The 13,323-nt window shown below is 50.5% G+C and overlaps 2 protein-coding genes across 2 annotated transcripts; one reads left to right on the top strand and one right to left on the bottom strand.

The window, feature by feature from the left end:
• Positions 1-4,315: 4,315 nt before the first annotated feature.
• On the bottom strand, positions 4,316-8,692 carry LOC121460046. The gene is made up of 4 exons (XM_041670161.1): positions 8,641-8,692; positions 6,051-6,166; positions 5,648-5,794; positions 4,316-5,298 (listed from the first exon to the last, which is right to left on the bottom strand). Exons 1-4 carry the CDS (start codon positions 8,690-8,692, stop codon positions 4,336-4,338), a joined length of 1,278 nt encoding a protein of 425 aa, XP_041526095.1. The 3' UTR covers positions 4,316-4,335.
• Positions 8,693-11,715: 3,023 nt separating this feature from the next.
• On the top strand, positions 11,716-12,714 carry Oxt (oxytocin/neurophysin I prepropeptide). The gene is made up of 3 exons (XM_041670911.1): positions 11,716-12,033; positions 12,291-12,492; positions 12,576-12,714. Exons 1-3 carry the CDS (start codon positions 11,914-11,916, stop codon positions 12,629-12,631), a joined length of 378 nt encoding a protein of 125 aa, XP_041526845.1. The 5' UTR covers positions 11,716-11,913; the 3' UTR covers positions 12,632-12,714.
• The last annotated feature ends 609 nt before the right edge of the window (positions 12,715-13,323 follow it).

The raw sequence follows: 13,323 nt of genomic DNA, 5'->3' as shown, positions 1-13,323 counted from the left end.
TAACAATTAACAGTGGGTTACTCCGCTTTACAACCTAGAGCTCTGCAAGGCTGCAGCGGTCCACTGCTAACTGAGGGTCAGATTTTAGATAACCCTCCACCCCACCACTCACAACCAGCAATCGATGTGAGCTGAGTTGTCTTTTAAATGACGGTACCTGACTTTCTGGTTGTGCATTTTTCCCATACCCTCCTCTGCTACACAAAACTGGCAGTATCAGGGGAGTGTCTGGTGGTGACCAGAAAGTGCCAGAAGAAGACAGCGGGCTAAATACAAACACTAGATTAACTTAAAAAGCTCTGTTAATGAAAACTGCAAAGAAAAGCAATTTGTATCTGAGTTTACCTCGAGATTGTTAAAAACTCCCTTGCTCGTGCCTGATGCTTGTTACTTCATGCTATAAAAAGGAGGAGTTCAGCCGGGTGGTGGTGGCCCACGCCTTTAATCCCAGCACTCGGGAGGCAGAGGCAGGCGGATCTCTGTGAGTTCGAGACCAGCCTGGTCTACAAGAGATAGTTCCAAGACAGGCTCCAAAACCACAGAGAAACCCTGTCTCGAAAAACCAAAAAAAAAAAAAAAAAAGGAGGAGTTTGGAAACCATCCTTTGCCACAGCCTTACACATTCTTTCTCTGGCTGTGGTCTCAGCTAGCTGATGAGCTTTCTGTGCCCCATGGAGATTTATTTTTTAATTTTTAATTTTGTTTCTGGAATAAACTTTGCTTCTGGTTTAATAGACTTTGATGGTGTGTCCCCCATCTTTGCACAACTCCCGTGCACCCAACAACTTCTTCTGACCTCTATGGACATTTGAGCCAAACACTCATACACATAAATTTAAAAAAAAAAAATTTTCAAGAGGGTTTCACTATGTAACCCTGACTGTCCTGGGTAAAGCAGGCTGGCCTCTAACTCGGAGATCTGCCTGCCTCTGATTAAAGGTGTGCACCGCCATCTCCTGGCACAATATCTTAAAGATGTGAGCTGTCACGTGATTTATCGTTCCTTAGCAGAGCTAAGGAACTCACGCCTGCTGAAGACCATGGGTAGAGAAGGCCTGCCCAGACTTTGCCTGACAACTGACAGAATAAATGGATTTTATGGGGCTGGAGAGATGGCTCAGAGGTTAAGAGCATTGCCTGTGAAAGACCCCAGTGGTGGGCAGTCTTTCAGGCTGAGGAGACCCTCCCAAGGAACAGCGAGTCACTCTTCGGATGCAAATAGCAAGAGGCTTTATTCAGTACACAGGTACCTGGGGCGACTTAGTCTCTCGGAAGACAAGCGCGCCTGCAGACTGGGGGAAGGTCTTTTTATAGGAAAGAGGGCAGCAGAAGCAGATTACAGAAGCAAATGCATTGTTAGTGATCAGTTGGAATGGGGCAAGGGGCACAGGTGGTTTTTCCTTTCCCAGCACAGATGTATGGGAACAGATATCCTGTTAATTGATGTCCTGTCCGAATCTATGGATATAAATATCCTGTTTTGCAGCCAGGGACCCTGACCTTACTCTGCACTTACAGTCGTTCGTCAAAAGCTTTGTGAAATGACGTTACAGCAGCTAAGCTGGGATCTTTCATAGGGGGAGTTGTCTCTTCTGTGAATTACTGATATTCTAAGTTGGGCACATGTGCTGACTATAGGCATCCTGTTTCCCTAAGCAAACGGGATGTTCTCATTAGAGCAGGCCAGCTGCGGGTTCCTTATCGCTTGGGGCCAGATGGCTGACCGGCTGACCGCAGATATCTTGCCTGGCTTCTCCGCCCTTGTTCTCAAGTCGAACTTCCCTGCTCTAATGTTACTTGTGTTGCTCCAAAGTTTAAGCCTGGCATTGCTGCTGCTTAGCTGTTTGTCTATACTGCAGGGGTCTTTCATCCCCCCTTTTTCTATCAACTGAATAAAACCCTTTATTCATTTAGCTGTGGTATAAGATCAGTAATAGTATGATTAAGGGTCCCATGATGGAGGAAATCAGGGTAGTGAACTATGGCGATCGGTTGAACATTCCCTCAAACCAGCCTTGCCCAGATTCAAAGAGCTGCTGTCTCTGCTTAAGTCTCTCCCTTAGCTTTGCCATGTTGTCTCTGACTAATCCGGTGTGGTCTACATAGAAGCAGCATTCTTCCTTTAGGGCTGCACAAAGCCCTCCTTCCTGCAGGAACAATATGTCTAGTCCCCGTCTGTTTTGTAGGACTACCTCAGATAGTGAGGTCAAGGACTTCTCTAGTGCACTGACCGATTCCTCTAAGGCTTTCATATCAGTGTGCATGGCCGCCTGTAGCTGCTCAAACTGATGGGTGGCGGCAAGGGCCGTTGCCCCGGTCCCCACCCCCGCCGTGATGCCTCCAACGGTCAATCCCCCAAGTAGGAGGGCTAGGGTGAGAGACACTGGTTCTCTCCTGAATCTAAGTCTTCCTTCAAACTGAGTGTATATATATACTCTGGTTCATGGTAAGTTACTTTTGGCCACAATTCAATTAGCACACAGTAATCAGAGGACATGTTTAAGACAGAGGAGGACACACAGGGGGTTAGTCCCGTGCTGCACGCCCAATAGGTACCATCTCAGGCCCCATTGATATCCGGACTGCCAGCCAGCAGCCTGTTTCCCCGCCTCAGTGAATGATATCTGAAGGGGTAGACAGGTCGCATTGGAACATCGGAAGTTGCCCCACCCCGAGGTGCCTTCTGTCTCTCCACATTTTGCTCTATAGTCCCCTGGGGGCCTGTCCCATCCCCGCTTGACAATAGTCCCTTTCAGCGGGGTTCCAAGTTCTTAGTCTGGTGTCTGCGAACCCACACCGTGTCATCAATCTGGTAGTTGTGGGGCACCACTGGTTTATCCAATTGCTCCCGATAAGCCGCAGCCAGGGGTTTCCAGACCTCTTGTTGCACGATCTGGAGTGCCTGCAAATGAGCTTCCAGAGAAGGGCTATTAGCAAAGTTTGAAATGTTGGAGTCAAAGAAATTAATGGAGGGCGGGTGCGCCCCATATAGTATTTCGAAAGGAGTGAGTCCATGGGGTCCTGGAGTGTTTCTGGCCCTATATAGAGCCAAGGGTAGTAGGAGTACCCAGTCTCTAGAGCCAGTTGCAAGCGTTAATTTGGTTAAAGTCTCCTTAATAGTTCTATTCATTCTTTCTACCTGTCCTGAGCTCTGGGGTCTGTATGCACAATGTAATTTCCAATCAATCCCCAATAGTTTGGCCACCAACTGACTTACCTGGGAGACAAAGGCGGGCCCATTATCAGTGCCCAACATTTGGGGCATGCCATACCTGGGGAAGATTTCTTCCAGCAGCTTTTTGGTCACAATTTTTGCTGTCTCATGCTTGGTCGGGAAGGCTTCCACCCATCCCGAAAAGGTGTCCATAAATACCAATAAGTATCGGTATCCATACATGCCTGGTTTTATTTCAGTAAAGTCAATTTCCCATTGTACTCCTGGTCGATGTCCACGGATTCGCACCCCCTGTCCCACCTTGGTTTTTCCTGCATTTACCTGTGCACATGCTCTACATTTGTCCATAACTTTTTGGAGGATGCTGTCTCGCCCTAGTAAATAGCAAAAAGTTTCCTGCCGGTCTAACAAAGTTTTCATCTTTCGGGGGCTTAGATGGGTCAATTTATGTAAGTAATCAAGCATCTTATAAGTGTATGCCATCGGCATCACTGTTTTTCCCTTCCATGTCCATTCGCCCGTTTTCTGGTCCTGCTCCGCTCCCATGTCTGCCAGGAGCTTTAGATCCTCCTCATCATATTTGAGGGGGTCTCTCTTATCTTGGTGCATGGGCAGTATGGCTAGCGGAGCCTGCAGGGCCACCTGTTTGGCGGCTTCATCAGCCAGCCGGTTTCCTCGAGCCTCAGGGCTGTCTCCTTTCTGGTGTCCTGGGCAATGTATAATGCTCAGTTTCCGAGGCAGAAATAAAGCTTTAACAAGGCTAAGATCTCTGTTTTATTTTTAATTTCCTTTCCTTCTGAAGTCAGTAGCCCTCTTCTTCTGTATATTTCCCCATGAACATGAGCAGTGGCAAAAGCGTATCGGCTGTCAGTATAGACATTGAGCTTCTTACCTTCTGCCATCCTCAAAGCTTGTGTCAAGGCGACAAGCTCTGCTCGCTGCACAGAAGTTCCCGCAGGCAGAGGCTGTGCCCAGATCACCTCGGTCTCCATGGTTACCGCTGCACCCGCCTTTCGCTCACCTTCCCGCAGAAAGCTGCTGCCGTCAGTGTACCAGGTGACATCCGCATCCCGGAGGGGTTGATCCGTCAGGTCCGGTCTGGTCCCAGGCATTTCCGCAAGGTTAGGCTATTGGCCGCCGCCAGGGCCCCAGCCTTTGGGTCAAGACCCCTTTTCTTTCCAGTAGGCACATTGGTCCTTGTCGAGGGGTAGCCCTCTTCTGTCTCCCCCCTGTCTATCCTGTCTTTGCCCTGACACTACGGTGGCCAAAAGTTTACTCATTTCCTTATGTCTCTTGCGGTCCCTCTCTTTTTCCCTTTCCTTTTCCCTCTCCTCAGCTTCTTTTCTTAGGCGGTCCTCCCTCTCCTCCTGAGTCTCCCTCTTATTGAAAATCTTTTCTGCTTCCTTTAGCAGATCCCTGAGTGAGCTTTCCCTGAGGTTCTCTAGACGCTCCAGCTTGCGTCTGATATCTGGAGCTGACTGCCAAATAAAAGACATGGAGATATTGGTCTCCTGTCCGGGGTCGTCAGGGTCATAGGGAGTATATCTGCGGTAAGCCTCTTTGAGCCTCTCAAGGAACGCAGAGGGAGTTTCCTCTGACCCCTGTATAACCTGCTTTACCTGAGCCAAATTCGTTGGGCGTCGAGCCGCCCTGTGGAGACCCGCTATGAGCAACTGGCGATAGAGGGCTAGGTGATTCCTACCTTCCACCGTGGTGAAATCCCAAGAGGGGCATTCAAGGGGAAAGGCAGAATCTATTTCATTAGGCAATTGGGTGGAGCGGCCATCAGGTCCCCGGACTTCCTTCCGGGCTTCCAGGAGGACCCTCTGCCATTCCTCCGAAGTCAGCAGGGCCTGCAGCAGCTGTTGGCAGTCGTCCCATGTAGGCTGATGGGTAATCAAAATAGGTTCAATCAGAGCAGTCGACCTAGAGGGGTCCTCAGAAAAAGGAGGGTTATTATGTTTCCAGTTGTAGAGGTCTGCAGTTGGCCGTTCATTCCCATGCGAAGAGGGAATGCCTGTGAGGAGGTTGTATCCGCTGCATGCAGCTGGTCCCTTCGTCCCCTCAGGCGTGCGGCCATCGGAGAAGGACCAGCAGAGGCTGGCGCTGCTTGTTCTTCTTTTCTTTCAGTTGAGTCAGCCTCATTCGGAGGCCGTGGAGCTGGCTCCTGATATGGGGGAGGGCCTTCCGTGAGGAGGTCCATCAGTAGGTCATCATCTGGGGGCAAGACTTTTGGAGGAGGGGGCTTGGGCACCGGGGACTTGGTGAGGGTTGGGTACAGGGAGGAGTGGGGCGGAGGTCCCGTTGGGGTGGGAAGGAGTGGAGGGGGTAAAGTAGGTGCAGAGGGGGTTTCGGGGTGACGAAAGGCTTGACCCAGGGCGGTGGGTCATAAGCCATCGCCTCCCAGATCACGATATACGCGACCTGGTCTGGATGCCCGTGAGGGCCAGGATCCATCACTTTAGCCTTTACCTGTAAGATAACATTGATGTCAAAAGTACCATCCCTTGGCCAGCCCACATTGAACGTGGGCCATTCCGAGGAACAGAAAGTTACCCAGCATCTCTTCCGAACGTCCACTGACTGGTAATTTGCAATGTCTTGGACGTCTCGCCAGTGCTGTAAAGTCAGACTTAGAGGGGTGGTTACAGATTGGCCCATTCTCTCAACCGCGGTGACAGTAACAATTAGACAGACAAACAAAATACAACTTAGACAGACACAGAAACTCGCAGCGCGGCTTTGGCATAAAACCGAAAGCAAGAATTCAGACGGAGACTTTGAGGACCCGGGCTCCTCGTCTCCCAAAAGAGTCACGAATCCCTCAGACAGTGGGGCAGCCCCCAACAGTCCCAGTTCCATGCGACTCACAAACTGCAAATGGGCCACGAATCGGGCCCCCAAACACCACTGGGACGTCTCCCAGGGCTGCGGTGGGGAGTACGAGCTCGTCAGCTCCTCCCCGGGTCCGCCAAATACAAATCTGATTAGCTAACCAGTACAAACGCAGGCGCAAACATAAAAGACAGAAGACAGACAGAAAACAATTGTGCTGGCCAGCTTACCTCCCGGTGGTGAGTCGGTGGTCCCTGGGCAGGGGTCTCCAAATCTCGGTGGAACCTCCAAATGAAAGACCCCAGTGGTGGGCAGTCTTTCAGGCTGAGGAGACCCTCCCAAGGAACAGCGAGTCACTCTTCGGATGCAAATAGCAAGAGGCTTTATTCAGTACACAGGTACCTGGGGCGACTTAGTCTCTCGGAAGACAAGCGCGCCTGCAGACTGGGGGAAGGTCTTTTTATAGGAAAGAGGGCAGCAGAAGCAGATTACAGAAGCAAATGCATTGTTAGTGATCAGTTGGAATGGGGCAAGGGGCACAGGTGGTTTTTCCTTTCCCAGCACAGATGTATGGGAACAGATATCCTGTTAATTGATGTCCTGTCCGAATCTATGGATATAAATATCCTGTTTTGCAGCCAGGGACCCTGACCTTACTCTGCACTTACAGTCGTTCGTCAAAAGCTTTGTGAAATGACGTTACAGCAGCTAAGCTGGGATCTTTCATAGGGGGAGTTGTCTCTTCTGTGAATTACTGATATTCTAAGTTGGGCACATGTGCTGACTATAGGCATCCTGTTTCCCTAAGCAAACGGGATGTTCTCATTAGAGCAGGCCAGCTGCGGGTTCCTTATCGCTTGGGGCCAGATGGCTGACCGGCTGACCGCAGATATCTTGCCTGGCTTCTCCGCCCTTGTTCTCAAGTCGAACTTCCCTGCTCTAATGTTACTTGTGTTGCTCCAAAGTTTAAGCCTGGCATTGCTACTGCTTAGCTGTTTGTCTATACTGCAGGGGTCTTTCAGCCTGCTCTTCCAAAGGTCCTGAGTTCAATTCCCAGCAACCACATGGTGGCTCACAACCATCTGTAATGGGGTCTGGTGCCCTCTTCTGGCCTGCAGGCATACACACAGAATATTGTATACATAATAAATAAATAAATAAATAAATAAATAAATATTTAAAAAAATAAATAAAATAAATGGATTTTATGTTAAGAGGCTACATTTGTGTCTACTTGTCCACAGCAGCAGAGCACCGGGTGTTCCTCATACACGGGTCTTCCTCACACCGCGGTTTCTTTCCTCTCCTCTCCACTCACAGGTCACCTGAAGGAGAACAACAGAGGTGCTCCCTTTCTTTCCGGAGCATTTACCAGTCCTCCACCTGCACAACCTGGGTCTGGAAACGCAAGTAGGGTGCTGAGAGAATGAAGAACAGACACACACGCAGGAAGGCTGGGGCCAGGGGCTGTGTGCAGCTGCCCAGGACCTCAGTGCGTCCTTGTGCACAGCACAGGGGGAGGGGCTGCCTAGGCTCTGGCACAACCACAGGTTGTAAACATCCAGGAGGAGGCTGCAATTTCTATTGGCTAAAGCACACACTGGCCAATCCTTTGTAAACTCTAGAACACACTGTCGGTATCTGCACTCAGACCAGAGGAAGCTTAATCCCTATTCACCTCACACACACACCCTAGCGGCGGGGGGAGGGCTGCTTAATTCTCCTGCGTGTAAGGCCCGTGTCAAACAGTACACATTCACTCGGGATCCAGACAGAGACCTTGTCTAGGCACCCAGCCCGCGGCCTGCCACCAGCCCTGCTAAGCTCGGGTTGCCTTTGGAGTGTGTTGTGCTTGCGCTTTTGTTTCCTCGGTGGCTTTTAATTACTAGAGAAAAAACCCCGATAATTTTTAACTTGTAAAAGCAAAAGGTTTAATTTGGTGGATTTTGAGATAGTATCCCATAAACTCCTTCATGGCTTTGAACTCTTTTTTAGCCGAGACTGGTCTTGATGCTGAGATTACAGCTGTGTGCCGTTATACCTGGAAGAAACGATTTATTTTGGTTCATAGTCTCAGAGGCACCAACCCACGATCACGGTAGGAGCACATGGAGGAATGAACCCCTTCATTTCATGGCTGGGAAACTAAAAGAGACCTAGGAGGGACCAAGGTGTCACTACCCCTTCGTGGGCATGCCCTCAATGACCTAATGACCTCCCCCTTGGTCTCTATCTTAAAGATCTCGATGTCTTCCCGATACACCTTCGTAAGGACCTACAATATGACACATGGATCCTTGGGATACACTCAGATTTAAACGAAAGCAATAACCCAATGTAATATGCTTCTTACTTCACATCTTGCCTCCTTCAGTGTCATATGACCCCATGAGGATAGTGATTTTTCTCCTGGTGCTGACACTGTACCCAAGGCTTCGTGAACACAGCCTTGCATTACACTAGACAAGTGTTCTCCTGCTAAGCTGTGGCCCCAGCCTGAGGACAAGGATTCTGTCTGCTGTTTACCGGTGTCCCAGGCACAGATAAGTTGGTGAGCACATGAAGGCATGCTGGCCTCATGAGAGCATTACGTGCATATTAGTACATGCTAATTTATGTGCATAGATTACCTTCGATGAGATCACTGTGCCCGCAGAGTATGTGGGAGGTCTCTGGGGCCATCCTGGGGGTCAAGCTCTTGGCCTTCTACGCCAAGAATGCCAACAGGCTAATCTGGATGAGAAATGAGCTGATTTGTAATACAGGTCAACCTGACCACCAACTCAGCATTTGACTCGCTGAGTTCAACTCACACCAGTGACTCAGGATCAGATGAGCTCTGGAGCCTGCTTTGCCCAGTTGACTTCAGTCCCTTGTCGAGGAGGTTAACCGTGAAGACAAAGAGCCTAGGGGCTGTTCCACTCTCCCTAGGGCCAGAGAGGGCATGAGCTGATCTCTGGGACACTGGCTGTCATTTCTTCCTGGAGGCTGCAGGTCACGTCCTAAGGAAGCAGCCTGAAATGGAGTTTAGAACACGGGCCTGGGACCCACCTCTGTGGAAGAGAAGAGACAGACGAGCAGCACCACTGTGCAGATCTGCTGACCTACAGCCCAAATCTGGGGGACAATTAGTTTGTAACAAAATGGGCCAACCATTCTCTGTGACCAGCTAGGTGGCTCTCTGCAGCTGAGACCATTGCTGTCCACACTCCACCAGCTGATGACAAATGTTTTCTTTTTTTTTTAATTTATTTATTTATTTGTTACGTATACAATATTCTGTCTGTGTGTATGTCTGCAGGCCAGAAGAGGGCACCAGATCTCATTACAGATGGTTGTGAGCCACCATGTGGTTGCCGGGAATTGAACTCAGGACCTTTGGAAGAGCAGGCAGTACTCAACCACTGAGCCATCTCTCCAGCCCGACAAATGTTTTCTTAAACAAGGGTCTAGGTACCTAGCATGGTGGCGCATACCTTTAACCCCAGCACTTGGGAGGCAGAAGAAAATGGGTCACTGTGAGTTCAAGGCCAGCCTGGTCTATTCAACAAGTTCCAGGCCAACCAAGACAATATAATGAGATCTTATTTCAAAACAATCAAATAAAAACAAGAATCTGAGCAATGCGTCTCCTTTCTTTAAACCTGCCTCTGCCTCTTGAGTGCTGGGATTAAAGGCGTGCTCCACCAACGCCTGGCCTAATCTTCTTCTTCTTCTTCTTCTTCTTCTTCTTCTTCTTCTTCTTCTTCCTCTTCTTTTTGGTTTTTCGAAACAGGGTTTCTCTGTGAGTTTTTTTTTTAAATATTTATTTATTTATTTATTATGTATACAATATTCTGTCTGTATGCCTGAAGGCCAGAAGAGGGCACCAGACCTCTTTACAGATGGTTGTGAGCCACCATGTGGTTGCTGGGAATTGAACTCAGGACCTTTGGAAGAGCAGGCAATGCTCTTAACCACTGAGCCATCTCTCCAGCCCCCTCTCTGTGAGTTTTGGTGCCTGTCCTAGAACTAGTTCTTGTAAACCAGGCTGGCCTCGGGTTCACAGAGATCTGCCTGCCTCTGCCTCCCAAGTGCTGGGATTAAAGATGTATGCCACCACCGCCCGGCCTAATCTTCCTTTTAGAACTATTTATTTTATTTCATGCTTATGCATGTTCTGCCTGCATGTATGTATTGCACTATGTGTGAGCCTGGTGCCCTTGGAGATCAGAAGAAGGCAGTGGCTTCACAGCAGATATAGACTACAGTGAAATTATAGATGGTTGTGAGCCAACATGTGGGTGCTGGGAATCAAACCTGGGTCCTCTGAAAAAGCAACTCTTAACACTGAGCCAACTCCCCAGCCCCAAGATGGTAAGATATTTAAGCTAAGGGCCCAATAGGTGGCCTTCCGGTCATTGAGGCAAGCCCTCGAAGCAGGCAGTGAGTCTTTGGTCCCCCCTGGAGATCTGTATTTTATTTCTCAGCCATGAAATACAGGGGTCGAATCTTCCATGCCTTCCTGCCATAATGTTTTTCCTTTTAAACTGTATTAAACATGCAAAAAACAGGGGCTAGAGAGATGGTTCCGTGGTTAAGAGTGAATACTGCTCTTGCAGAGGACTGAACTTTGTTCCCAAGCCCCACAGAGATCGACTGACAACCCCCTCTAACTACAGCTCCTGAGGATCCAACATCCTCTTCTGGCCTCCAAGGAAATCTGAAAACACAAACATACACACAAATAGGAATAAAAAAGGGGCTGGAGACCTGGTCCAGTGGTTAATGGCACAGACTACTTTTCCAGAGGACCCGGTTCAATTCCCAGCGCCCATATGGCAGCTCACAACTGTCTGTAACTCCAGTTCCAAGGTATCTGACACCTTCACACCAATGCACATAAAATGAATTATTAAAATTATTTTAATTTTTAAAATATAATGCAAAAATTGTTCCCAAAACGCATGATTGCTGTCATGCTGGGGACTGGGCCCGAGGTCTCTCACCCTAGGCAAGCAGTCTGCGAATGAACTGCACGAGGCATCCGTCCTCAGCAAACCTTCAGCTCACAGCTGAAATGTAGCCAGAAGTGCCCAGCATTTGTGCCCAATTGAACTAACCATCCCATGTGGCCACCTGGGAAGGGTATGTCCTTGGACCCGGTGATAATCTGCAGCTGAGGTCACCTGTTGGGCACACTCAGGCAGCTGATGGCAAGTGTTTTTGCAAGCAGGAGTCTAGGCACCTAGCATGGTACTGGATAATTTTTAATCCCAGAATTTGGGAGGAGACAGAGGCAGGTGGACCACTGTGAATTCAAGACCAGCCTGGTCTACATAAATAATTCTAATACAGAATTTTAAACACAAACATGATTTTTCTTTTGTTTCGCTGTGGTTTTTCTCTCTTTCTCTTATTTTGGTTTGCTTAGCTTTGACCTCTATTGATATTTTGTCTTACCGTCTAGTCGGAAGAGGGCTGAACTGCATTCAGAAGTTGAAAGAAGATGTGATCATTCTCCCCACCCCAGTTTCGGGGACATGTAAGGGTTCCCACAGCCACTTTCCCTCTCCTGCCCCATCTGCTGTACTGGAGACGTCTGTGAAAATAGCTTCAGGCTAGGCTGCCCCTCCACCACCCCACCCAATTCTTTCTCTCCTCTTCTAACTCATACACCCCTTGCTTTCAAGCTCCAGTCCATTAGCTGAGGCGGTGACCTTGACCCTAGCCTAGACCCTGAAAATGAAGGGCCTGCCTCTGAGTGGTGTGGAGTGATTTGACCCGTAGTGACCCGCTGTGACCAGTCATGCAGTCGCGCTCTTAAGACAGTGCTCCGCCAAGGCAGTGCCCAGATATAAAAAGGCCAGGCTGGGCCGGAGAAACCATCACTTCTGGTGGGTCTCAGACTCAGCACCAGCGCCATGGCCTGCCCCAGTCTCGCCTGCTGCCTGCTTGGCCTCCTGGCTCTGACCTCCGCCTGCTACATCCAGAACTGTCCCCTGGGCGGCAAGAGGGCTGCGCTGGACTTGGACACGCGCAAGGTGAGTCTCCCCATCCGGTCCGGTCCCAGCAGCGCTAAGGACCAGAGAAGACTCCCGCCCGCAGAGCATCCCGCACTCTACCAGTCCTACCCCAACTCTTGGGAACCCAAGGCGTTAGGCAGGGTTAGGCTCCCGCTTGACGCCGCGAAGGCAGAGACAACGCCTGAGCTCCCACTGCCCCTCGCCCGGCCACCGTTCCGATACGGGACCGTAGCCCGAGGACCGTGCACTGCGCCCACTCGCTTCCTTTCCCGCAGTGCCTCCCCTGCGGTCCTGGCGGCAAAGGCCGCTGCTTCGGACCCAACATCTGCTGCGCCGACGAGCTGGGCTGCTTCGTGGGCACCGCCGAGGCTCTGCGCTGCCAGGAGGAGAACTACCTGCCCTCGCCCTGCCAGTCTGGCCAGAAGCCGTGCGGGAGCGGGGGCCGCTGCGCCGCCGCGGGCGTCTGCTGCAGCCCGGGTGAGCAGGAGTGGGCTGGCAGGACTGCCTGGCAGGGAGCCTTCGTGTTTGCAGCTCAGGCCACTGACCCATTTTTCTTGCAGATGGCTGCCGCATGGACCCCGCCTGCGACCCTGAGTCTGCTTTCTCCGAGCGCTGAGCCATCTTGGCGATTCCTTTAGAATTCATCCTTCACCCCCCATGGCCGCCCCAGAAAGAATGACAAATAAAGCAGATTTCCTCTTCACACTTGACTGGTGTCTAATTGTCGGAGGGAGGGAGGACGTCGGGGTTCAAGGGCCCTGGCAATTCAAAGAACAGCCCAGCAGGCTGCTCCGGGGACAGAAGGTGCTGCACAGGCTGTCACCACCCACCCTATAGGATAGCCCCGTTTCCCACTCCGTACTGGAGTGGGCCTGCAGCAGACAGGCTTAAAAGCAGCATTTAAAAGTCCAAACAGCAACGGTGGACATCTATGGGAAAAGACAAGGTCTGGCGGGACTGACTAAATGGGAGTCAGACAGGCAGGGAACTCATCCAGTCGCTTCCGGATCTGAGAGGAGACTTTAGCCAGAACCTCAGGGGCTGAGGGGGCAAGCCTGGCCTAGAAAGAAGGCTCATGGCCAGGGGACGGTAGTCGCAAAGCTGGAAGGTTTCCACAGAGCTGAATTCTCACACAGTACCCGAGGAGGCCACAGCTGGAAAGATCGAGAACCAGCAGGTCTCTTCTCTGCTGTCCTCAGTGCCAGGCCTGAGCTCAGCCCCCACCCCCCCACCCCCCCCCCCGTTTCTGCCGCTGCAAGGCAGCACTCTCTGGGACAGCATAGAATCTAAGAGCCTATGGGCACACAC

Source organism: Microtus oregoni, unplaced genomic scaffold (assembly GCF_018167655.1).
Source record: "Microtus oregoni isolate MIOR12 unplaced genomic scaffold, Mior012 000020F_ref0000438, whole genome shotgun sequence".
Classification (NCBI taxonomy): Eukaryota; Metazoa; Chordata; class Mammalia; order Rodentia; family Cricetidae; genus Microtus; species Microtus oregoni.
This window is presented reverse-complemented; position numbering and strand designations above follow the sequence as displayed.